This window comes from Tauraco erythrolophus, chromosome 29 (assembly GCF_009769465.1).
Source record: "Tauraco erythrolophus isolate bTauEry1 chromosome 29, bTauEry1.pri, whole genome shotgun sequence".
NCBI lineage: Eukaryota > Metazoa > Chordata > Aves > Musophagiformes > Musophagidae > Tauraco > Tauraco erythrolophus.
Window position 1 is genome coordinate 44072 of NC_141493.1, and position 23321 is coordinate 67392.

The 23321-nt window shown below is 42.7% G+C and overlaps 2 protein-coding genes across 3 annotated transcripts; one reads left to right on the forward strand and one right to left on the reverse strand.

The window, feature by feature from the left end:
* Window positions 1–2069: 2069 nt before the first annotated feature.
* PLAT (plasminogen activator, tissue type) lies at window positions 2070–10456 on the forward strand. Its single transcript, XM_009986824.2, has 13 exons — window positions 2070–2150; window positions 3182–3221; window positions 3636–3767; window positions 4165–4278; window positions 4644–4818; window positions 5384–5475; window positions 5736–5910; window positions 6250–6335; window positions 6730–6925; window positions 7421–7557; window positions 7647–7787; window positions 9280–9428; window positions 10298–10456. Exons 1-13 carry the CDS (start codon window positions 2070–2072, stop codon window positions 10454–10456), a joined length of 1677 nt encoding a protein of 558 aa, XP_009985126.2.
* A 4037-nt stretch (window positions 10457–14493) lies between these two features.
* On the reverse strand, window positions 14494–22365 carry AP3M2 (adaptor related protein complex 3 subunit mu 2). 2 transcript variants are annotated; one of them, XM_086628064.1, is made up of 8 exons: window positions 22089–22365; window positions 19860–19869; window positions 19027–19164; window positions 18422–18507; window positions 17757–17890; window positions 16693–16900; window positions 15728–15872; window positions 14494–15313 (listed from the first exon to the last, which is right to left on the reverse strand). In XM_086628064.1, the coding sequence occupies exons 1-8, from the start codon at window positions 22359–22361 to the stop codon at window positions 15213–15215; spliced, it is 1095 nt and encodes a 364-aa protein (XP_086484190.1). In that variant the 5' UTR covers window positions 22362–22365; the 3' UTR covers window positions 14494–15212. The 2 variants fall into 2 exon arrangements, with proteins under 2 accessions (XP_086484190.1, XP_086484189.1); XM_086628063.1 differs by having other exon boundaries at window positions 19698–19869.
* Between the last annotated feature and the right edge of the window lie 956 nt (window positions 22366–23321).

The window sequence follows — 23321 nt, forward strand, 5'->3', positions numbered from 1 at the left end:
CTGCGAAAATCAATAATACCTTCCCAGTTTTTAATAGATGTATTGGACCTTGCTATTTAATGCCATGTTTCCAAAAAGTCCCATAGGCACTGAGTTTCTAAACTTCTGACACTGTAAAATCATTTGTATCCATGTTATTAATTTTTTTTGCCATGAACAACAGCCTCCTCCCACACAATAGAGTCCTGTTGGTGTACCAATAAATCCTTATTGAAAGCCCTTGAGTTCAGCAGTGTTTCTAACTATAAAACAGAACTTTGCTAGCTACCAAACTCATGCTGCTAAGGTCAGGCTTTACTGAAGTTCTTTTACATGCATACATTTGCCTGATCTTTTACAGTTACTACAAGGTCACCAAGATAAACGAATGGGCAAATACATCTTCTCGGGGATTTCCTACAGGGATTAACAGAGGAGCTGGAAGCCCACAGCGAAGCACATTGCCTTCATAGGCAACAGACCACCTCAGAAAGCCCTTCATTGCCTTTCTCTGTCACATTGTATTTTTCTGCCATGAGGATGAGATTAAAAATGGCGTTTAGTACAGCAAGGGGAAAAAAAAAAAATGTGTTGCTTAATTTCAGCAATAAAATTTTGTATATGCTCAAGACTATGCCGTGTTATGAGTGCCCCCCGCTGCTCAGAATTTTCTCTCTGCCCAGTGGCTGCCCTAAGCCAGTCAGGTGCTAAGCTTTGGTGAAAGAAATAATTTTTCCTCCTTCATCAGGAAACAAACTGAGGGAGGGGAAACCAGGGCACGAGATGGTAACATATCTTGCTTCAGTCAGTGGCTACAGAAATCTAAATTCACGCTTTTGCCAAGAAACTTGCCTGCTCAAGGCCAGACAGAAATAAATTTTGCTACAGTAGGAAGAAATACAGATGGATCACAGTATCTAAATGTCCTTCCTATCTGTTGCCAGGTCAGAGCAACAGTTTCAGCAGGTAGGAAGTTAACCTCAGATAAGTGAAGAGAGAAGTTGATTTTCAAGCAAATTACACGAATGGAGGCAGAAATCCAGATTTATCCCTAACTCTAGCCACACCATACCAGCTGTCGATTTCCCACAGGAGATCATTGGAGGTTCTCTCTCAAGACTACTGGTGTAGGAGACAGGCTATGTAAATCAGTCTGGAGGAAACAGAAGCTCTTCATGTGAGATGGAAGAGGGCTTTATCTGAAGTGTAAAGCTGCTGAAGGGATTAGACGGAATAAGACAGAGTTGTGACTGCATAGAAGTGACACACGGAAAGCAATGCTGCAACAAATAAATGAGAACACTAGACCAAAGGCTAGCCAGCCAGCCAATTGCCATGCTCTCTCTGTTTAGCCAAAGCATATGCCAACAGTAGAAACTAAAAGCTCGGCAGGGGAGAAGCTGTAGAAATACTGAAAATCAAAGACATAGCAGTGCTGCTCCACCTATCATCAACTAACGTCTCCTTGCCGACACATTCTCTACACGACAGAGAAGCCCTTACTCTCACCCAAAGAAGCAGTCTGTGCAGAAAATGCAAATCCTCTTAAACTACTATGTTCACAGAGTGACCCTTCAGCAGATTTTTGTGTCCCTGCAAGAGATCTCTTAGGTAGGCCTCAGTGACCTGAATCTCAATTAGCACTTTCCAATCAGCATTACACTCCTTCATTAGACAAGTCCATCTCTCTAACAAGGCACATGATGCTGCTGGCTTCCAGCAACCGTGGGAAAAAGGACTTGGAATTTACTTCTACCAGTGTTATTGCCCAGGAACACTCTCTTGAGTTTCTTTCAGACCTAAAAGGGCATGCTTTAGCTTGTCGGGTTTCTAAGCTCATCAAGTAAAAGCACATCTGGGTCCAGCCCAGCAGTTTCCCCTGTCCAGGGACACCAGGACACCAGCTAGACCAGATGGCTGAGAACTGCAAAGTAGAAAGTGTGGTTTAATGTAAAAAGAATTTTTATAATTTAATTTTTTTAATTGAAATTTAAACTTACGACCTTGAACTTCATTCAAACTGTAAAATGCCTTTGTTCAATATCTTATTTTTTCTTTTGTCTCTATAGTTAACTGGAGATTTGGAAGTGATGTGGAAAACACTCAGAATGGAAGGCAAACTCCCGTATCTCCTCCTGCTGGTGGGAGCAATCCTGACTGTTCAGTGCCAGGTAAGAGGCTCGCTCATCAAATAACGCTCTTGCCATCCTCCTGCATTTTCAGCAGCACTTCCTGACCATCGACTCCAGGTGTCTGCATCAGACAGAAGGGTAATCTGGTAATATCACTAGAAATCAGACGAAGGAAAAACCTTGCTAAGTAGTCGACCTCTAAGCTGAGATTTCCAGTAATGCTTTATCCTAGCTGGTTTTCTCTTCAGTAAGCAAGTCTTGTCCAAATCTTTTTGGTGTATCTGTTCACTGTCACCTTTCACTTAGTAAGAGTTCCATTGTGACTGCCCTTTAGTTTTCTTTCTATTGTCATCACCTTCATCATTACTCTCACTTACAACTGGACATCCGTGGTTCCCATGTCCCCTCACTTTAAGCCTCACATTGTACAGCTTGAGTAAACCCTACACAATTCTAAAATGTTTAGTTGCTTTCCCCAAAAATTACTATCCCAGCCTTCCTCTTTCTTTTCATGTTATTCTTTCTCTTGTGGCCTGATCAAAGCAGCTTTCTAAATTGGTTTCTTCCTTAAAGCTTTATTCAAAATATTTTATTTAATTGGCTGCAGAAGACATCTCTCAAAGGAAATCAAGCTACAAAGGCTTATGGGGAAACTGCACATCAATGAGCAAAAATAACTGCCTGTTCACATTCACCTCCTTGGAAATTATTTGCGTGAACCTCCTTCAAATAGCAGAAAGCTGACAAGCTCTAGTTAGCACTTGCAATGCCCCAAGAGCACATAATCATTTCACGTGCAATGTGAGTACGGCACATCCCAATTCGCATCACTCAGGTGACAAGCAATCACTGGTAATCTGTGGCAACTCAGTGATTTACAATTCTCTGTCCCCATGCTGAGGTACTAAAGGCACTTTTCACTGTACTGTCTGACAAGGAGGGCAGACAGTTGCTCAGAGCTCCCCTGATTCACAAGACCTCAAGAGGAGGACTGGCTCTTTGAAGCCACTTCTTCACTCAGTTTTCTTAAGAGAGCAGTTACTCACAGAACTAACCTTCTTTGCTTGCAGGGCTTACGCGTGCGTTTCAAACGGGGAGCCAGATCTAGAGGTAAGCCAGGCAAGCTACAACCATGTTACCTGGAGCTTTATGAACACAGGAGGGGAAAGCAGATGATACTGAGGGAACAGAGCCTGAAAGCTGTTTGTCGTGGTTATCTGGATGAGAGATTCAGAAGGCAAAATACCAGACCATTAATACCGTCTACAACTCAAAGAACAAAGTTAGCCCCTCCCTCTGCTCTTCTTCGAAGAAAGAGAGGCCGGTCAATAGTGGAACAGTACATCCAGCAACACGGCAGTGAGAGAAATGGGACAACTGTGGTCTGAGAAGGAAAGAGGGCAGCCTGTTAGACATATGCTCCCATCACAGATACTTTTCTCCTGGAAAAAGAAGGGAGTTCTTTTGCTCAGCCAGGTCTTTTCCCTGAATCTCTAAAAGAGGATTTCCTTTCTCCAATTACAGCCATTTGCACAGACAATTCATCTGGAGCAATTTACCAGCACAGGGGGACCTGGCTGAGGCTCTCAGGGAGCAGAATAGAATACTGTAGGTGCGACAGTGGTTGGAGTCGCTGCCACACTGTGCCTGTCAGAGGTGAGTATGAAGAAGAAAAAGGAAATGGCGGGGGACGAGAGATTGTCCATCTAATAATCCTAAAGAACTCCACTGTTAGGGAAGGAGTTATGACACAAAGTTTGGCTTGAAACAGGATAGGGTAGAAATGAAAATACTAATATATACCAACTCAGGCAGGACTACGCAGGAGCGGGCAAGGGACTGAGGAAGGCTCCTAATAGTGTATGTGGAGAGAATGGAGCAAAGGAAGAATGTAAGCACTAAACGAAAAGACACTAAGCACATGACAATAAGAGGTAGGCAGGGAGAAATAGAACAGGCTAAAGGAGACTGACAGGAGAGGAAAGATGGGCATACATTGCCAGCTTCTTCTGTGAAATGTAACAGTATTTCCTGTTTTTTGCTTATTCCACAGCCTGTACTAGAAATAAATGCTACAACGGGGGCCAATGTTCACAGGCATATTATTCCCCACAGCTCTTCATCTGCCAGTGCCACCAAGGTTTCTCTGGGAAGCAGTGTGAAATAGGTGAGTATACCATGTCAATCACTATGAACAGCGCTACTGGTTTTAGCTATGCAGCACAGAAGGATGAGGTACCTAGAAACTGCTGCTGTGTACTAGGCTTTCTGTTAAGTTGCCTCTTTTTATTCTAAAGCTAATACTACAAAGAACTTTTAAGAAGGACATCTGGGTTGTTCTCAGTGTCTCTTAATAAAACGCTAAATTTTGGAGCTGAAGGCCTTCATGTATACTTACAGTCTGCCTGGCAAGGCATTTTCACAGACTTGGTAGACAAGGCATCTGGGAGCCAAGTTTAAACAGAACAGAGACTGGGGAGGCAGAGTTTGGGATGCTGTCCTTATAGTAACATTTTGTTCCCCTTCGTTCAGATACTGAAGTTAAGTGCTACAAAGATGCTGGAGTAACATACAGGGGTACATGGAGCATGACAGAGACTGGAACTGAATGTTTAAATTGGAATAGCAATGGCCTGATGGACCGGACATATAGCGGCCGAAGAGAGGATGCTGCTGAGCTAGGATTGGGCAATCACAACTATTGCAGGTGAGGGGCTGATGGCACACAGGTCAGAGCCACAGCAATCAGTCCATTCTAAGAGCTTGGAGCAAAGGAACAGCTGTTTGCAGCAGCCTAATACCAAGCAGAGAACACTGCACAGGTGCAAATAGGGCACACCACATGAACAGCAATTGCAACTTCTGTAGACATATCTGAACTTTAGATCTATCTAGACTGGGTGCTTATGACAGACTACAAAATGCATAGATCTCTCACCCCATTGTTTTTCCCTTGCCCCTTCTCAGTGCCTAAAACTCCCTTTGTGAGCCAATTTCCTGCAGCTTCAGATCCTCCTCAAAACTCTAAAAATACAGTGCTTCCTGCACATGGACTAAACTGCACAAACAAGCTGTCCACTCCTGCTAATGGCTGTCTCAACCTCACCTCCATGTACTCCACAATTTTATAATTAAAACAGGAATCCAGATGACTTCTGATGGTTTAGTCCAGGTCTTCACTGCAAAGCAGGATTAAGTTACCAAACTAGGTGACAGACACGGGACCAATAACAATAGGTTTATAATGATGCATAATATCATACCTCTTTCAGAAACCCAGATGACGATTCCAGACCTTGGTGCTATATCTATAAAGGGGGAAAGTACATCTGGGAACACTGCAGTGTGCCCTCGTGTTCAAAAGGTACATGCAGGGGTACAGGGAAGAAACTTTAGAGCTTCCATGATTTATTGCATATATAAGGGTTCTCTGTGGACTTGTGCTATTTCTGTAGCCTGAAAAATTGAGACTGTCATGTTAAATAATGTTTAAGCTTTTAATATTTATGACACTGAGAGACTGAGGTAAGTATAGCTAATATATAGATGCCTTGACAGAAATCACAGTTAGAAACAGCTGACGGGTTCACAGCCATCAGTTAACGTGAAGCTTTCTTATTGAAGCTGGGAACATCAACTGCAAATCTGGAAGAGGCGGAGATTACCGAGGCAGCCACAGTATTACCAGTTCTGGAGCTACCTGTTTGAGGTGGAATTCTCGAATTCTTGTCAACAAGTTATACACTGCTTGGAGAAGAGATGCTTACCAGCTGGGCCTTGGTAGTCACAATTTCTGCCGGTATGTAGTCAGTTACAGAATTTTAAAAATCCCACCAAACTTCCTTGTGGTACTCTTGAGGCAGGGCTCTAGTCTTCTGCATGGGTTATTAAAGCACAGGAACTGCATCACTGCTGTGAATGAAGCTCACTGACGATAGTAATTTTATTCCACCTGACCTATCTATGCTTCTCTAACATCAGACTCCATAAATGCAAGTTTCACTTGCCTCTAGGGCCCTCTGTATCTCTAGAAAAGTCAGTAAGAGTACACCCCGGTCACAGTCTGGCACCTTTAGGTCTCCCCAAACTCCCTACAGATCTGGTAATACAAACAGCTCTTCTCTTTCCTGTGCTGCAGGAATCCTGACAATGACAGCAAGCCCTGGTGCCATGTACTGAAAGGGAATCAGCTCACATGGGAGTACTGCAATGTGCCTACTTGCTGTAAGGATCCTAGCACTCCTGATTCTTCTCTTTCTTTGAGGCATTACTGTTTTGCATGTCATTTGTATTAAACTGAAGCCTCTTAGAGAACTGGGGGGAGGGGGGGGGGAAGCTTTTTAGAATAGAAAGATTCTGCGACTCCGCGCTCACAGAATTGCTTTTTTTTCTCTGCCAGAAGGGAAGGTTGCAGAAAAGGACAGAAAGGGAGGGTTTCCTTGCTGTATTTTTCAAATCAGAATACAAGTTTCCTAGGAAACAGGAATGAGTCAGATAGATACTAATGAGTTCAGGCCAGGCTGCCTTAACATGCACTGATGACTAACAGGCTGTTAAGCCAACTCTCGAAGCCAGAGTGCCTGAACAAAAAGCCTATTTCTGGGTTTGTCATCCACAGCCACCTGTGGCTTACGGCAGCACAGAGTACGCCAGTACAGGATTAAAGGTGGCTCTGACGCAGACATTGCAGCTCACCCATGGCAAGCTGCCATCTTCGTGAACTATCGCCGAGCGCCTGGAGAGCACTTCCTCTGCGGAGGAATTCTGATTGCTTCCTGCTGGGTTTTGTCAGCTGCTCACTGTTTTGAGGAAGGGTAAGTTGAGGATTCAGTACTGTCCGGGGGAAAAAAAAAAAGTCTGGAAAATAGAAGCATCCAGCATAGCCTTACTGGAAGGGTAAAAGACTTGAAAAAAAAACGCTCTTTATCCCAGTAAGTCCTTCTGCACTAAAGATTATAGAGTTAATTGTGCTGAACGTTACAGACAGGCATTTATTGGGCAAACTATCAGCATGGCATTAAGGTACCACAGCAGAATATCAAATAGCTGAAGAACAAAGTTGTCAGTACAGATGCAGAACCATATGAAACTTGAGAACAGCAAGGGGCTGGCAGAGGAGCTTTGCCATGATGGCTGTAAGCAATTAGTGCAAAAATGAAGGCAAATAGGACACTTGAGGTCAAACTGCCTGAGTAATGAAGTAGTAATAGTGATCAAATAAGAAAAGCAGAAGCTCCAACAGCAAATCTTCAAGGGAAAGGTCCGCTCCAGTTAACATGGGAAGAAAGTAAGACTGTCTTGTTCTTCAGCTTTAGTACAAATCAGCTGAAGATTGTGCTGGGTAGGACTTCCCGAGCAACTCCCGAGGAAAATGAACAAAAGTTTCAAGTAAAGAACTACACTGTGCATCAGAGGTTTGACTCAGAAAGTTTCAACAATGATATTGGTAAGAACTTTTCTGACCTCGTGACTGGAAAGGTCATGGTTGGCTCAAGTTTGTCGTTAATGAAGTGGGGATTTTTTTCCCCTCTTCAGCTCTGTTGCAGTTGAACTCAGATGTAGAAGACTGTGCTATTGAAACAGACACTGTTCATGCTGCCTGCCTCCCAACACCAGAACTGCAACTGCCTGACTGGACGGAATGTGAGATCTCTGGTTATGGCAGAAATGAAGAATGTAAGTAGACGACATGTCTACATGTAAGTAGAAGATACTGTGGCCCAAGTTTGGGTTCCTTGCCCTCAAAGAATTCAAGCCTTTAGCTTTGCTTAATGTGTGACCTCCTGAATTATTATATGGGCTTATATCAGCACTACAAACCGTATGTGTAAGTGGGAGATACACAAAACCAAGTTTTGCTGTAAGTTATTTCATTCATCTGAGTTGTGTAAGCTGCATGGTCTAGTAGAATCTTCCTTGATACTCTCCAACAGTAGAAACACAAAGAATGGCACAATGGCTAAGGTAGGAAAGAGAAAAACTGCAATCAAGGCTGCCACATTTCTGCTGTACTGAGTACATTTTGATATTGTCATTCTAACAGAAATCCATTTTTGTCAAGGATTAATATACTATACAGTTGCAAGTAGTTGGATTATTCTAAAAGATACATTGGCTGTGCAGTGATTAGCAAAAAACAACAACAAAACCCCCCACAAAACCAAAACCAACACAGCTAAAGAAGTAACAATCCTAGATATGTATTAAAAAGCTGGCTAAATGGTTTTGAAAGTGAGATACAACAAACGGACATAAAACCTGTCTGAAAGTGTACACACGCTGGCCTATATTTAAAACAAACAAAAAAACAGCTCTTATTTTACTGGCACTTTCTATGAATTTCTTTTTATTCTCTAACTAGTAAACTTTTTGAGACGGAGACTGTGAAGCATCCATCATAACAAGACCTAATCATTATTTGAACCCATAGGGTTTTTACAACAGACTTGAAGATTTAATGTGTAAGTGTGGCATAAAGTGTTTTTAAAGTGCTTTTGAAACTAGTCCTCAGCATTGCTTATGGGGAATACCGGATATTAGGAGGGAAGGGATGCTGCAACTGTAATTCAACATTAGACTGAACAACAACAATCCTGCCAACTTTGAGCTTTGTGCAATTGCAGCTATGCAGGAGAATAAAACCAACACCCAAAACAAACAAACAAATAAATCCCTTCCATTCCAACATAACACAAGTGTACGTTCCTATCCACTTACTCAGTATCGTGTACAACGCATCCACTTTTTGTTAGCACAAGCGTAATACTAAAAAGTCAGGATCCTGTTTCATATAGTTAGTGATTTTCATAGGCACTTCCTGTGACTTCATTTTGATTGATGTAACTGTGCAAAGATGACTTATCCATCCAAGAAACCCTGCAGTCTTTAATTTGGAGCCTACAAAAACCTCTTCAGCATTTAAGCTTGCTAAAGAAGCAAAATTGTCTCTCAACTAGATCGAAGCTGTTGTCACTAACAAAGCAAAACTGCCAAGATTTAAAAAAAGACCTTTTTGTAAGGAAATATTAGTTTAGCAATCCCTCCACCCCCAGCTACTTCTGTTTACTCTCCCCTAAAATACAGAAACTGAACTACAATTGAAAAAATAAATATATACACATACATATATACATAGACATATGTATTTATATTGTCATTTTTCTTCCAGTTTCTCCATTCTATTCAGAGCACCTGAAGGAAGGCCATGTCAGACTGTTTCCAGCCAGTCGGTGCACAACACAGCATCTAGACAACCGAACAGTTACAGATAATATGTTATGTGCAGGAGACACAAGGCACCTTGATGATGCCTGCAAGGTAAACCCAATTCCGTTCCTCTTTTCTGTTCAAGTCTGTCCTTAATAGCCTGAGCTAACTAAAAAAAAAAAAAGCTTCAGAAAATAGTTTAAAGAAGTTCTACATTTGGCTACATGGAAGTTCTAGTAGACTTCTGTTGAACAGAACAGAACTGCAGGCTCCTCTTTCTTTTTTCTTCCCCTGCCCATCATAGCTAGGAAAGCAGGCTGCACTTAACCAAGCAAACCAGAATAATACAGACTGAAGATCACAAATATAGGAAATACCACAAAACTGAGCAGGAAACTCCACCTCAGCAGCATTTCCTAATATTTTCTCTTATGTGAGCATGCAAAGCATTTAGCAGGAGGTTCTGTAAAAGGAAGGGGATGCCACTCTACTGAAAAGTGGAGAAAAGAAGAATGAAGGCCAAAAGATGATGGAGAAAGAGCAGCTGTAACATGAGAAAAAACAAGGGCATGCATTCAATTCACATCCTTTCTGTTTAAACAGCTCTCTAATAATTTTGCTTTACTGTTACACACAGCAGTATAAAATACCCTGGATCTTTATAGCTTGGATAAGAGCATTCCTCTTTTTGTTCTTGTCAACGTCTCACCTACATTTCATAAATGAGCCCCACAAAGTTAGCGTTAAGTTAGATTTTTTGGGGGTCTCTCCCCATGAAAGGAGCATTGAGGGAGTCTGGAACACAGAGGTGGCTTACTTTTGTGAAAGTGCTGTTACTAAGAGCGCTTGATTTGTGAGCATACTACGTAGGGTATTTCTGTAGACACTAGTGCACCACTTAAGCCAGTGGGGGGAAAAAACAATGCAAAACCAAACCAACAAAAAAAGGAAACTGTTACTAACCTGCTGCTTCTCTGTAGGGTGACTCTGGAGGGCCTCTGGTCTGTATGAAGGATGATCGTATGTATCTAATTGGAATCGTCAGCTGGGGAATAGGCTGCGGCCGCAAAGACATACCTGGCGTTTATACAAATGTGCAGCGTTATCTTGACTGGATTCAGGACAACATGAAACTCTGAGAAAGAAAAATGAACTATCCACAATCTTGTGGCCATGCCCTTGCAGCTTCCTTCTGGGTGCTTTAAGGATGCTGACAGGGCTTCCTGTTTGTCCAGATGCTTAGGACTTTCAGTACAAGAGGAAGACAAACAGCAATGTATGGGAAGGGCACATTCTCAAATTACTCTCCTTTCCTTATTACAGGTTATCGGAAGCTAACTCTCCTTTCCCCCCACATCACCAAGCTTTCTTCTTGCATCACATCACATGAGTACAATTAAAATAAATTTTGGCCTGAGAGAAAAAACATGAGAGAACATCATGCATCCCATGAGCAGCTATGTTGTTTTGGGAATGGGTGTGAACTGAAGGCAAAGGGGACAGATTTAATTTCCTAAAAACTTCATCTCCCTCCTCCTTATTTGGCTGTAAATTTGGAACACATCCAGTCAGGCTTAAGCTCTGTCCTTACACCATTTTACTTTGGTTATTTAAGCTGGTTTCAGCTTGACTCCAATAGAAGAAGCAAAGCTGTATGGCTGTTATTGCCATAACAATATACTACTTGCTTTTTCAGTTGCAAACTGAGTCTGAGCTTAAACGCTCTGAGCAAATCCAGGATGACGTGTGTTAGGACATTCAGTTCTTCCACTTGCTTTTCCTCCTTATATGAACTATTTAAATAAATATGGAATAGGTAAAAATCTTAACAAGAGCCTTATCTGCCACAGAATTAACACATTGCTACTAAATTTCTATGCATTATCATTTGATGTGAAAGCAAGAGCTCTCTCTTTAGCACAGCAGGGCAGAACAAAGGACAAGTGTAATGGTAGCAGTTTTAGGTGCCTGCTAGATTTACATCCACAAGTAAAGATCAGGTCAAACATCACAAGGCTGCATTTGTCCTTTAACAGAAAACAGGACAGGTATAACCAGAATCTCAGTAATGAAGCATTACTTACTTGCATTGCAATTGCCATGTGACGTTAAGTGGTATCTATGCATGTCCTAAGAGTTAAGCCTCTTTTGAGAGATTCTCTCTTGTCCATAAAGTAAGAGAGAGAAGGTGTGATTACTGTTTTGCAAAAAGAAAAAAATATATTGAGGCTACAAAAGGAGTTTAGCTTTAGTATCAATCAGGCATTGTAGCTAGAAAACTAATCTGTTGTATTTGGGAAATTCAAAATATTACAGCTCAAAAATGTTTACTCTCAGTTTTAAGGAGCTCTCTGATGATCTACTAGCAGACCCTGTAGTCAAATACAGAAGCTTATGTAATAACTAAGTACAGAAGAGAGATTCAATAAGGATGCCCATTACTTCCTCAAACAGGTTTTGTAAATAATGGTTTCACAAATGGTCCATGTCTTTCTAGCTACCAGCTTAGAAACTGACCTCAAAGAGATATTTTCTAATGTCCTGTGAAACAGTAGTGTTAAGTCCAGTTAGCTTCAGCAATGAGTCCCATATTCCAGGCAGTGGAAGGGGAAAAAAAAAAAAAAAAAAAGAGATTTTTTTAAAAAAGAGCCACAATTCAGGGGTTTTTGGTGTATTTTTTTGTTGTTGTTAATTTTATTTTATTAAGTATATCCTTGATTAAACAGACAATTTCCATTCCTCTCCCCTAAACCCATTTCCAAGCGCTGCTGTGCCTCACTATCTCGGCATTCACAAGCCTGCCAAATATTTGCAGCCTGTAAAACACCCAAAACTGTTCCAATGAGTAACACAGGTAAGTGTCCTCAGGAATACAACTTTTGTTCCACAATTCAAACAGTCTATTAAATACATTATTTGAGCTTGGTGTGATATAACAGCCACCAATAAAATGTAACTGAACCACAACTGATACTGATATCTTTTTGAAAAATACGTCGTACAAAAACTGTTCTCTGCAACTTAGGTTTTACATCACAACTGTTATCAGCTCCTTGAAAATACCCTTACATGAAATATCCAGGGTGACCAGAGAGCTATACAAGCCTTAGCTGCCATGTGTGCACTGGTTGCTTCCTTCCATCCTGGTCTGTCTTCTGTGACATCTTCTCTGCCGCTGATTTAAAGGGCTCAGAATCAACTCCAAATTTTTCCAAATGCTTTTTTAGCTCTCATTTTGTTACAGATCATTATAAATCTTGGAGATTTACCAAATCCCAATCTAAAAACTAGAATTTATCTTCTCTAGCCTTATTTAACTTCCTGTTTCATTTCTCAAAAGTTGATGCCACCTGTCTCGGTGCATTTAATTGCGTTTCTCTGGCTTGTTTACCCATTACAATCCTCTCTGATAAAAATGCCTGAGATGGTTTCCATCTCCAGGACATCACCTTTTCCTCCTCTTACCCTGTTTTTTTCCCTCTATTTGTCCTCTTCCAGCACACAGTAGCACCATCTTGAGACAAGGTCTGAGACAATGATGACTGCCACCTGCTTGCCTCATCTTTCTTAGCACTTTGCAGTTGGTATTATCAGATTCAAGTTCTTTCAGAACCTGAGTCAACATCAGCATTTATTGTAACTGAAGTACACAGCTACACCTCACATTGCCCCCTAAATCTCCTTATATCATCATCTACCAGGTTACCTCACTGACGTTGCTCCCTTCTTCCCCCTTCTGCCCTGCTTCATCTTTCATTCCATAGGAACTTGCAGCCATCTCACACTGATACAGAAAGATGGTCCTAAGGGCCAGACACCCTTACGCATACAAGAAGCCTTTCAGAATCTCAACTAATATGAATCGCTTCAGCAGGAAAGAAAAGGTACTTTAAAAAACAAAGCTACAAAGCCAAAGGACAGTATCAGTAGGAGCAGGAAGGTGAAGAGGTATTTAATTGTCTTCATAATTAACGCATAGCCCTTTGCCTGCCACCCAAAATCCTACCTGATAAACAAAAATGGTTCAGCTGCATTCCTAAAGACAGTTTCACTGAGGTTCTAGGAAAAGTTCAGCACTCATTTTGGGATACGGGTAAGAAAAATTACCAAGAAAGTAATTAATTTTGGCTTTTCAGACAGTGACTTAGTCCCAAGCTTACAATCCCAATTGCATAAGGACATTTATCTCCCAAAGGCACCCACTATCCACAATCCAATTGGCATAATTTACTTTCCTCCTCAAATACTAACTGTATTTTTTGTAACGCCCACACAAACCACTCTGAAATGACACAGATGACATGTAAAAATGTATTTTATTGATGCCCTTGCTGAAGGTTATATTTGCACTGAACATGCTCAGCAGTAAGGCCACCTGCTGTGGCATTCATCAGGTGCACTGGAACTTGGAATTCCACACGCAAGATAGCACTCGCCCACTGCAAGTATCCATCACATGCAAACCGGAATGGAAGTTATGCTTCGTTTAGGGTCACCTTGTTTTGTTCACAAGCATGAACTGTACATGCTGGACTCCACAGCCACCTGACAGATGCTGTAGTCACATGTACAGCAGCTTAGGGACAAGTTCTGCTACCACAGAGAAGACACATTGGCATCTAATGGCCAAAGAGTACATTACAAACAATTCAGAACAGTGCTATGTCTCTCATTTCATATTTATGCTGTACAGAGAGATACAGCACAGACTGGAATGGACAGATGTAGCAACAGCTCCTGCAGAAGAGATGGTCCCAGTGAAAAATCCAGTGTAGGCTTGAATCCACCTGCACAGCAGCTGATTGGTACAGGAACTGGAACGAGGTAGGACAGCAAAAAACACTACAAAGGTACCGGGACACAGTTATCTCCAAGAAAGACATCAGTGAGCAGGAGAACAGCAGTATCAACTTCATTTGTAATAGGCAGGCAGAGACAAAAAGCGCTTCCAACAAATTACTAGGATAGTGATCATTTTCATTTAGCCACAGTTTCCATCAGAGTGCTACATCTCCACAAAAGTTCTCCTGCCTGTTTCTCCCCTGACTCACCAAGGAATCTAGGAGAATCCCTACCTTCAAATGCCAACAAAATAAAAAGAGAAGCAGAATTACTGATTTAGCACTATGCAGATGTCACCACTCATCAGTTACAAGATCACATATGCTACAGTCGGCCCTCCGTAGGATACCATACTAAGATTTGGGTGGCTTTCCAGTCTATCTCCAAAGATTCGAGATATTTCGATGACCAAGATGGCTTATGAAATAGCTAGAAAAAGCATCCACTTCTTCCTTTCCTCCCTCTGTGGCACTATCCCCAATCTCAAGGTTCTTAACTTCCCATCTTGAGTGGGACAATCTACCTTTCCACTACTTCCAGTCCCTTTGAGGCAGAATGGCTAGATGATCTCTCTGCTGCCAAGAACTACACATCTGTCCACCTCAATGCCCAGTGATAGAGAAGGGCAGATGCCAGTTACCACACTGGAGTTGAAGTTTGTGGAAATTCAACTTTGTATCATCTACAAAGGGATAAAAGCCAACCAAAATACAAGGAAGAGGAGTTTAAAAAAGGCAAATCCCTAGACTTTCCTTTAAGACAGCAAATGAAGGTGATACAAACTTGCATAGCTGACTCACTAATCCCAAGGTACCTGAACTCCTCTCCCATCTGCTATTGTTCCAATACTTCAGATTCAGCTATGAATGAGACTGTTTCAGGTCAACCTTATTTTTCCCTGCTCCTCCGCACCCCAAGCACTGGCTCTGCTCTCCTGCTCATGCTACTACAGGTAAGGAAGCAACCCTAAACAGATGGATGGGGTAAGAGGCTGCATCCAACAGCCAGGGACAGGAGAAACAGGAAAGTGCTCTTCCTCACTATCAGGATCCTCTAGGTTCGGACTTGGAACTTGCCAGCCTTAGTCATGTATTTTATCCCCTTGAAGGGCTTGTACTTCTCCCCATACATGTCCAAGCGATTCACCTTCAGTCCTAAAGGCAAACAAACACAGCATAAGACTGACTGCTGCCACAAAGAAAGGAGACAGGCCTTCAGGATAAAGGAACAGAAGATCATACTAGAGCTGCAGAAAGCATGGAGAAAGTTTTAGCAAGCAGTAAACAGAATGGAGAAAAGCTGACAACTAGTAATTATCAGAATCATTCTTTACAAACATCTGTACCCTAAAATTCTTTATCCGTCTGTAAGCATGAAATGCAAGGAAACATAGATTGGCTGTTTCACAGAGCATTAGAGATAACAAATCCATGTATCTGTATTCAAAGCACATGATTGTTCACTTCAAGAACATGTTTCAGATAGAATGTACTTCAGAAGGCCTGCAGAGCTACTTCAGAGTGAGCAGAGAACATTCAGCTTCTTTACCTGACCTTACAGTCACTTACCAGATATAGCCAGCTGCTGAATTTTAAACTGCAGATTAATGGTGGGGTTTTCATCTGGTTTTGATGTCCCAGCTTGCAGGCTCATGCTCCCCTTCAGGCTTGGCAGCTTCTGAGGGTTTATTTTCCCCACATCCCATGACAGCAACTTCAAGGAACAGAAAATACAGCAGTGAAACACAAATGCTGTAACACCCTCTAAAGAAGAGTCCCCTTACAATGACAGCTTTTAATGTTTCTTTATAGAAAATGTCTTTGTATCTTGCCTTTCATATTGGACAGACACAGTACAGGCTTAAGAAGCAGCTGCCTCAGACCTTTGGTCTCTCTCTCTTTCCATGAGGTTCCCCAAAAGCCTACCATGAATGATATTTCCACTACTTGTGCTACAGGCCCCATTTCCTATGTGTAACAGTGACAAAAATAAAGCAGAATTGCCTCCTTTTCAAGTGGCTGAAGCAGTGTTGCTTGAGGGTCTACTGTGGGTAAACCATCAAATTTACATTTGTAATAAGGAAAAAAAAAGTGAACTCCAGGGAGGGGGGTACCAAACAACAAAACCAGAACACCCCAACACAAATCAAAACCCACTAACCAACCCAAATCCTCAGTGTTTGCAAAGGACCAAGTCTAACATGCAGCACTAGGCATGACAACTAGATATGCAGAAGCTTGTAAAGCATCCACCAGACTAATGCCTCATCATACACTACCGGTTCTTGAATTTTCTGCACACACCAAGCAACCAGAACTACAATCCATTCAGACACTGAGCTATTTGTGGTGGGGATTAAGACAACTTCTAGTATGCAATTGTCCAGAAAAAGTTCTACCCCAAGAAAATATACTGCCTTCAGAAAAGCAATGTTCAAAGAAACGTCCATGTATGCATGAAGAGCTCAACTTCATTTGCTGAAAGGTAGGAAAAGATTTTAAAAAATTAATCTAATTTCTCTCTTTCCTCTCACCTTTGTAACTGGATCAAAGATATGTGTTCCCTGAGAGGGTGTAAGGGTCATATTTAAGACACCTTTTGGCATCTGGCTAGTGACCATCACTCCCTCTACAGTCTTCCCCATAGTCTGCTTCGGCCCCACTGTGATTTCAAAACGTCCCAGTGAGCTGCTATCGCGGAAACTGATGTTGTGTTTAACGTAGACAGGGATTGCCACAAGACTAGAATAAAGATATGAACAGAAAGTCCTTGTCAATTTCTCACCTTCATCTTTGCTTTTCCTGATGCAGTCCTTGCCTTCTACACTGAAAATACTGGAAACCAATCTTCTTAAAAAAGAAGGCAATCCTACGCTTACTTGTTTGATCTAACAGCAAAGTCAGAATCCTGTTCTCAAGTTTTAATTACACATTTTTTTTAATCAAGCTTGCCATAACTTAGCTTTATACCTTTCTATAGGACAGGTAACTGCATCTGATATAACAGGAGACTTGAGCAAAGGATGAGGAATCTTTTTTCATGTTACAACCAAGCTGGCAAGTAGTTCCAGGCAGTGCAGCAGCACTTCATGCTTGTGCTTTTGATTGGATTTTGCACTCATTTTCACCTACTTGAGATAAGTCTGACAAAGACTAACAAAATGCTTTAGCATCTGTAATCTCAATTAGTACTTGGTAAGCTGCTTCTAGAAAGGAGAGCAAACAGTGGACAAGAACTTGTAGTTCTATTAAGACAGACGTCAAAAAATGAACAGGATTACCAAACTATCTTGTTTTATTTTAAAAGTTTTTATAAACATAGGAAATCAACAGCTTGATTATTCTTTCCTCTCTAGTTTGTTCATCTGCTACTAGTCTTTGAAAAATGCTGGCTGATCAAAAAGAAATGACAGAATCACTGCTCCAAACAACTAGAACACAAGTGTTTTAAAAAAGTGCAAGTTACCATGCACCCCTACGTCATCTGGCACAACATGCTACCTGATCTTTAAATGCAATTCCCTTTTTTTTTTCCCCCTCCCCCTCTAGCCAGGAAAATCCAAATTTCATAATTCACAGCACTACATTCATCACTTACTTCTGAGCACTGACATGGTAGGAAAGCAAGCGAAAATTTCCATCAGGTGGAATGAAGGAGAGTATTCTTTCTGACTCCCAGCGCTTGAAACGTACACATGGATGAAAGCTGACATCATCCAATAGCCGAGGGTTCTGAAATAAAAGAAAATCACAAGGTTAGTGAAGGCAGTACTACTTTAAATAACCTCCACTTCTTCTCAATCTTCTATCCATAAAGGGCCTACCATTCAATGCACTCTGCCCACTTGAAGGTATCTACATTCAGACATGTTAAACTATTTAATGCTGTTATATTTGTGCAATAACAGTACTCAATAACCTCTATCCTATTTTAGAAAATTTAGTCATGTCAAATAATTACATTGATGCATAGTCATAAAAAAGATGGCCCGTTAGGATATCTGCCTAACGCACCACTGTGTCTCAGAAACTTAGTCACAGTACACACTAACAGTCTTTTAACAAAGAATGTGAAAACAAAACCTTTAGGTTCAAAGTTGCTGAAGTTCACTATGAGTTTCCATTGCCAGTTCTTTCTCGTTTTGTTTGGCATGCCCAGGTTCTGATCTACTGGAATCCATCAGCGTGAGACTGAGATCCTAGTAGCTGGGCTGGGAAATTCTTTTCAAAATACTTAAGTAAAGATACATCCTTGAACTTTACCATAAAGGAGAGGGTAAGGTCTGGCATCCCAGTCAGCTTGACACAAGCATCAATCACCCCTTGGATTTCAGCAGTAATTGTGGAACCTGCAACAATAAAGTAAACCTGGGAGGTTATGTGAACCTGATAAAAAAAATCCCAATGTGGAAAAACTATCAATGGGGAGGAAGAAAATTTATTCTTTGTGAAATGTCATGGATCATCATTTTGCCTGCTCAACGTTTTTCTAATTCCCAATGACTTCTAGAGAAGATGCATACAAATAAGAACCACTGACATCACCAATATCCATTTTAATGGCCAATGACCACAGCTCCCAACTCCAATAAGACTAAGACGAATAAAAATTAAGGAGATAGTGCTATGTACAATTTTCACTCACCTTTTATTTTCCCAATACAGAATTGCTTACAGGAAGAAGAAGTAAAAACATTGGTACCTCTCTAAAATTTTTTACTAAATAGCACCTACAAGTTGGCAATGCTCCAGAGTAAGAACAGGAATAGAGCTTCCTACGCTTAAATGAGGGAGCTCCTCTTTGAAAACCTAAATCAGGCACTATTAGGACAAGTTACCCTTGTCTTAGCCAGAAGCAATTTCCATACCTGATTTGTCAATGATTGCATCTATCTCCTCAATCACATCAAAATACGCCTCATTGTTGGTATATTTTACACCAGTACGTCTCCAAGGCACCACTGATAGCTGTCCAGTAGGAAGCTGGTCACCCACATTAGTGCTTCCTGGAAAAAGAAAGGCAATCACGATAACCACAAAAGTTAGACAATGCTCCAGAACAAGTCCTTGGCCTCATATAACTTAATTGTAATTAATCCCCGAGAACCTCTTTCTCTTTGTAGGAGACCAATTACCCTTCCAGACTCACTGTTTGTATTCTACAATTTACATCTCTCTTACATCCAACTCTAAAATATACCACAATAAGGCACGGGGAAGTGTAACTAAAAAAGAAAACAAAAAGCCACCCCAATGAAAAACCCACACCAAAGTAACTCATTCAGGAAGTCATGTCATGGCTGTTACTGGAAATGTAATCTGTCTGTTCCATTTAAAGAAAAAAAAAAAGCGCAGTTGGTGCTGGAACTGGAAGGAACTTCTAAGCAAAGCACTAACACAGGATTCCCTACATACACCTATGCTGGGGTTTAGAATGGTATAGGACAACATAAATTTTCTTCACCCACATCCTAATTTACTTATGCAGGAATATTGCCACACAGACTCCCCAGTTTATCTACTTTTTGTTTCCCTGTACCTGTGATGGTGTTGACAACTGTTCTCAGGATAGTGGGAGGTTTTATCAGTTCCTTAAGAATATTAGACTCTGTTGCCAATGGAAAGCCATTGTCCAGCATCTCCTCCAGCACCTCATAAACCACCACAACATTGTCCTTGATCATCACCTCTGAACAGACACCAAAATAATCCTGTGCAAAAGAAACAATTACTAAACAATCTCTGAAAGAGTCTTAGCGATTATTCAGTTCAGTGCCTCCCACACAGAAATAAATCGAGCGTCTTCTTGGAGGAGGTGAAACAGCGCTGAAACTCCATGTATTAGTACAAGCACAGACAGACTGACCACTCCGACAGACATGCACAACTCTAAGCATACCTCTGCCACTGCACCAGCCAGCTGGCAAATCACTGCATCATCATGTGCTCTTTTCCTTTCTATATAACGAGATTCTCTTTGATAGCCAAGAGATTTTTTTTAATTAGCACTTGAAAATGGCTCAATTGCAATGGATAGAACTGCAATATCAATAAGAAAAACTTACTTTCTGCAACTACTATTCACTTGCATGCAGTGATGCCTTTATTACAATCCAATATTTATGTCCTTCCTCAGCTGTTCTAGTTTTTACCTACAGTACTCTCAATATTTTAACTGTGCAGCACTGCTGTTTAAGGAATTCAACCTCTCCTAATCAAAGCCTTTCATTTACTTTTGTTATAATGCTTGCATGCATACAGGCAATAACACAATTAACTTCAATTCTGTAAATATTTTTTTAGAATTTATTTTGATGTGGAATATGGAGGAAACAGCTTCAAACTCTCTGCATATTGTCTAAGTCCATGTTTGTTTTATAGGAGAACATTTCTGAAGTCCACTTAACACACTGCCTGTGTTTTTTCATTCCGATACCGCTTGGGGTGTATAGACTGCTTACACATTTTAAGATGTATTAGACTAATGGCAGAAGTACAGTATTCTGAAAAGTCTGAAAAATAATTCTATCCATGGAACAAAACCGTCCTTCCTCATAATTTAAAAGGTGTGTAAAGCAGAGCCTTAGAACATGAATCATAAAAGATCCACAGACAACTTTATTCCCCAGCTTGATTCCTCTACTGTTTCTTCAGCTCCTACTCCAAACCAATAATTAGCGATATTAAACTTAGTAGTAAAAATACACCATATCAAATTGTAACTGTGACACAATGTAGGCACAGAAAACAAAGTGGAGATCTTTTGAGATTCAGCATACGTTATAGGAAGCAGTCTCAATAATTCGTCATTTTTTAAAATTGAACATTTAATTCACTCATAGTTTGATTCTACGGGAACTTCATGCATCTTTCCAGAGAGAGCGAGCGCACACAAACACAAACCTGAGCTGCTAGTGACTCAGAGCAATTAAAGATGTCAGGCACTCTGCACAAGGCATGAGCACACATAAACTGCGACTCCAGAGAATTCCCAGTCTGGCACTACAGACGCTATTTCTTTCTCAGACACATCAGATTTGAACACATGGCCAAGCCAGTAACGACGCACTCAAGCCTCACGAAAACCAAGACCTAGGCGTCGACACAGTACATTTTCGGCCTAAACAGCCAACCCCCTCCTCGAGCGCCGTGAGCCCACACTCACGTGCCGGTCGGCACCTGAAGCAAAAGGTCACGACATGTGTCTGGCCAAGCACCCACATCTCCCGTATTCCGGAAGGATGCTGGTCACAAGACGCTTCAAGCCCAGACCTCACTCCTGCTGTCGGCAGGCAGAAGACAGACATCTTCACTATTTCCCTGAGCCGACCGGCAGTCACGTCAGACATAGCACAGAGGGAACATGGCTGCTCTGGGGCAACTCCTGTGCCTCACTTCTTTAGGAAACAAATACGCTTCCAAAAAATATCACTAGATGTAAGCACAGAGGTAGATTGTCACTGATGGACTACAGCACATAGCTATGAATTGCAAAAACTCCTTGTGAGAACAAGATCAGCTTGGTCTTAGTTCACAGCTTCTAGAAGAGACAAGGCTACAAAACAGAAATACAAATCTTGACCGCTGAAGAGCCTTCCTGTGAGCGTACGCTGACCTTGAATCCATCGTCATCCGAGGCAGCACATCCCCAACCACCGCAATCCCTCGAGACCCACTCTAGATCCCCACAAGTGCAGAACGAGAATTAAGAGAGAGGAAAAAGAGAAAAGTAATTGCTGCTAACTTGAAGGGCTACTTTTGCTTTCCCCCGACTCGTTCTCGTTTACAACGCGGCAGTGACCTGGCGCTTCTCCTCTTCTAACCTCCTGGGCACACATCGGCCCTCCGGCTGCAGCCGAAGCCGAGCCACCCCGCGCCGCGCAGCTCTCGCCCCACCGGCGCAACCCCTGCCCGGCCGCGCGAGGCGTACCTGGAAAGTATCAACGACGCGGTGCAGGAACTCGATGACAAAAAGAGGCGGCACCTCACTCTGGATAACGGCCACGAAGAAAATCTTGTGGCGGTAGACGCTGAGCAGGTAGTGGTGCGGCGTGGGGATCACCGGCGGCACGTTCTCCGCCTCCGAGGCCCTCTCCTGCGCCTCGAAAAAGTAGTCACAGACGGAGCGACTGACAACGCTCTTCCAGTGCTTCTCCAGGAAGATGTCCCCCGCGGCGTTGATCAGGAACAGGCTGTGGATCATGACTGCGGCGCGCGGACCACGCACCAGGGCCGCCCTACCCCGCAACCAGCGCACGGCCCCCGCCGCGCCCGCGTCCTCGCCGCCACGAGCCCCGCCCCCTGGTGCGCGGATTGGCAGCGCGAGAAACGGCCCCGAACCTCTGCGGGCGGGGTTTGGCAGCGAGCATTCTGATTGGGCGGCCCAGTAACACCCACGCCCGATTGGCCGAGGAGAGGCGTGCGGACGATGACGCAGCAGGCCGCGCTCAGCACCCGCCCGGGCTCCCAGCTCGGGAACGCGCCCAGCAGCGGCGGCCCCGGAAGGGGCAGCGAGCCCCGCCCCGCGCACGGACCGCGGCGTCGGCCGCCGCGGCCCGGCAGGGGGCGCCGCAGGGCTCGGCGCGCGGGGACCGGGGCGGGACCGGCGCTCGGAAGCTTCGTCGAGCGCTGCCCGGCGCGGCGCGGCGCGGCGCAAGGGACGCTCGTTCCTCGCTCACCTCTCCGCGCCTTCGCCAGCGCCCGACGGCTCAGGAGTTAACGCTCCGCGCTCCTCACGTTCGGAGGCTGCTCGGTGTCCCCCTGCCTCCCGATTTGGGGCGCTCGCCCGGGTTTTCCAGACGGGGTGGTCAGAACCGCACTTCACGCTGGAGATGACGGAGCCTGCGGCCTTACAAACGATGCCTACTAATTTTTTTAACGGTACTCTTTTTCAGGGTAGACATCTTAGTAGTAGTAGCAGTCCATAAAACCTGTTAAATAACCCGGTTTCTGCCGTGAGGAGCCGCTAGTCGAATGTTTTCCACTGCATTATTTGGCTGGTTTGCTCACCACAGAGTAACAACACGACTGAAAACACAATCCAGCTGGCATGAAAAGGACAACTGGCACGCAGAATGCATTTAAACTCTTTACGAAGTGATTCCTTTGCATAATTAGAATAGGTTTTTCATGTTCATATAGCAAAACTCCGGACTTCTGAGTC

Bases quoted from the DNA above. Each gene is read 5' to 3' on its own strand.
- PLAT (XM_009986824.2), top strand. From the start codon at position 2,070: ATGTGGAAAACACTCAGAATGGAAGGCAAACTCCCGTATCTCCTCCTG. The intron at 2,151-3,181 runs GTAAGAGGCTCG...CTTTGCTTGCAG, and splicing joins TCCTGACTGTTCAGTGCCAG to GGCTTACGCGTGCGTTTCAA. The intron at 4,819-5,383 runs GTGAGGGGCTGA...TACCTCTTTCAG, and splicing joins GGCAATCACAACTATTGCAG to AAACCCAGATGACGATTCCA.
- AP3M2 (XM_086628063.1), bottom strand. From the start codon at position 22,361: ATGATCCACAGCCTGTTCCTGATCAACGCCGCGGGGGACATCTTCCTG. The intron at 17,891-18,421 runs GTAAAGTTCAAG...CTTTTATTTCAG, and splicing joins ACCTTACCCTCTCCTTTATG to AACCCTCGGCTATTGGATGA. The intron at 15,314-15,727 runs GTAAGTGACTGT...GTTTGCCTTTAG, and splicing joins TCAGCAGCTGGCTATATCTG to GACTGAAGGTGAATCGCTTG.